Consider the following 1,601-nt stretch of genomic DNA (forward strand, 5'->3'; position numbering starts at 1 on the left):
TTCTCTGTTTCTCTCTCTTGAATATACTCCGGCGACGGTCCGACGGCGGCGATGATGATGATGATTAGTAGATCAACCTTCGTATCGATTGTTATAACTTTAGGGTTTCTATCAAACATGGGTGATTCACTCCAATTTAATCTTGAATCGGGAGATGCGAAATGCATATCAGAAGATGTCAGGAAAGATTCAATGTCGGTAGGAAAATACTATATAGTGAATCCGAACGAGGGTCATCCCCTTCCTGAGACTCATAATCTCACCGTCAGGGTAAATGAGGAAATTTTGAAGAGACAATAATTTTTTTTTCTATTTTTTCCAATTTGGTTACTTTATGGCCTTGTTTTTATGGATTTCTGGAATTAGGTCACTTCTCCGACAGGGACTAGCTATCATCTTGGAGATCATGTTAGTTCAGGGCAATTTGCTTTTCATGCTATGGAGGCTGGTGATTTTTTGGCTTGTTTTTGGGTAACTGAGCATAACCCGAAGATTACTGTAACTATTGATTTTGAATGGAGGACTGGAGTGGCTGCTAAGGATTGGTCTAGTATTGCTAAGAAAGGAACTGTTGATGTAAGAAATCTCTCTATTTTTCATTTTGATTATTCTGTTTTCTTTGATTCAATCTATAAGTGTTTGATTCCATTGTTTAGTTTTGACTGAAATTTTCAATGGGTTTGATTGATATGGTGTTATAGAGCAATGATGGTTCAAATCCTGTTGAAAATTCTTCTTTCTATGCTTTGATTTCATTTTGATTATTCTGTTTTCTTGATGTGTGCTTCATTCAATATATAAGTATTTGATTCTATTGTTTAGTTTTGACTGAAATTTTCAATGGGTTTGATGATATGGTGTTATAAAGGCAACGATGGTTCAAATCATGTTGAAAATTCTTCATTCTAGGCTTTGATTTAAAGGATTCTTTATGATCTTGTTCTTTTTGGTTGTTCTGCTGACTTGTTTATGGGTTTTCTTTTGATTTGTAGTCTATGGAAAATGAGCTGAAGAAACTGCAGGAAGTTATAACTTCAATTCATGAAGAGATGTTTTATCTTCGTGATAGGTAATCGAATTGAATCGTTTTATCTATGATTTACAGTAAGGGAGCAACATCTTTACTTACACATTCATTCAAATAATTTTAACAGGGAAAAAGAAATGCAGGAACTTAACATTGGCACAAATTCCACAATAGGTTGGTTAAGTATTCTTTCCCTTTGTGTTAGTCTAGGTGTGGCTGGTTTGCAGTTTTGGCATTTGAAGACCTTTTTTCAAAAGAAGAAGCTTATTTAGATCCAATTTTTGGATAAATACTACCCATTTGCAGTTTTATATTTGACTATATATCATAATACACAGTTCATGCAAAAGAATGCAAATTTCTTATAGGATTAAAGTTTTCATTGTTGTGTAGTTTTTCTACATTCTTCTGCAAACTAGTCCAGTCCAAGCAAATCTATAATCTATGAATTGTTTAAATTTTTTGAATTGGGGTTGATTTTGAGAAAATTTGATATTTGTATTATTATTATTATAAAAATAAATTGTTTTTTAAAGAAATATATTTTTTTTAATAATTTAATTAATGAATTAAG

The 1,601-nt window shown here is 32.2% G+C and overlaps 1 protein-coding gene across 1 annotated transcript; it reads left to right on the forward strand.

Annotated features, from left to right (window-relative positions):
• LOC124912507 (transmembrane emp24 domain-containing protein p24delta7-like) lies at positions 1-1,381 on the forward strand. Its single transcript, XM_047453144.1, has 4 exons — positions 1-270; positions 367-576; positions 993-1,069; positions 1,155-1,381. Exons 1-4 carry the CDS (start codon positions 52-54, stop codon positions 1,297-1,299), a joined length of 651 nt encoding a protein of 216 aa, XP_047309100.1. The 5' UTR covers positions 1-51; the 3' UTR covers positions 1,300-1,381.
• The last annotated feature ends 220 nt before the right edge of the window (positions 1,382-1,601 follow it).

Source organism: Impatiens glandulifera, chromosome 8 (genome assembly GCF_907164915.1).
Source record: "Impatiens glandulifera chromosome 8, dImpGla2.1, whole genome shotgun sequence".
NCBI lineage: Eukaryota > Viridiplantae > Streptophyta > Magnoliopsida > Ericales > Balsaminaceae > Impatiens > Impatiens glandulifera.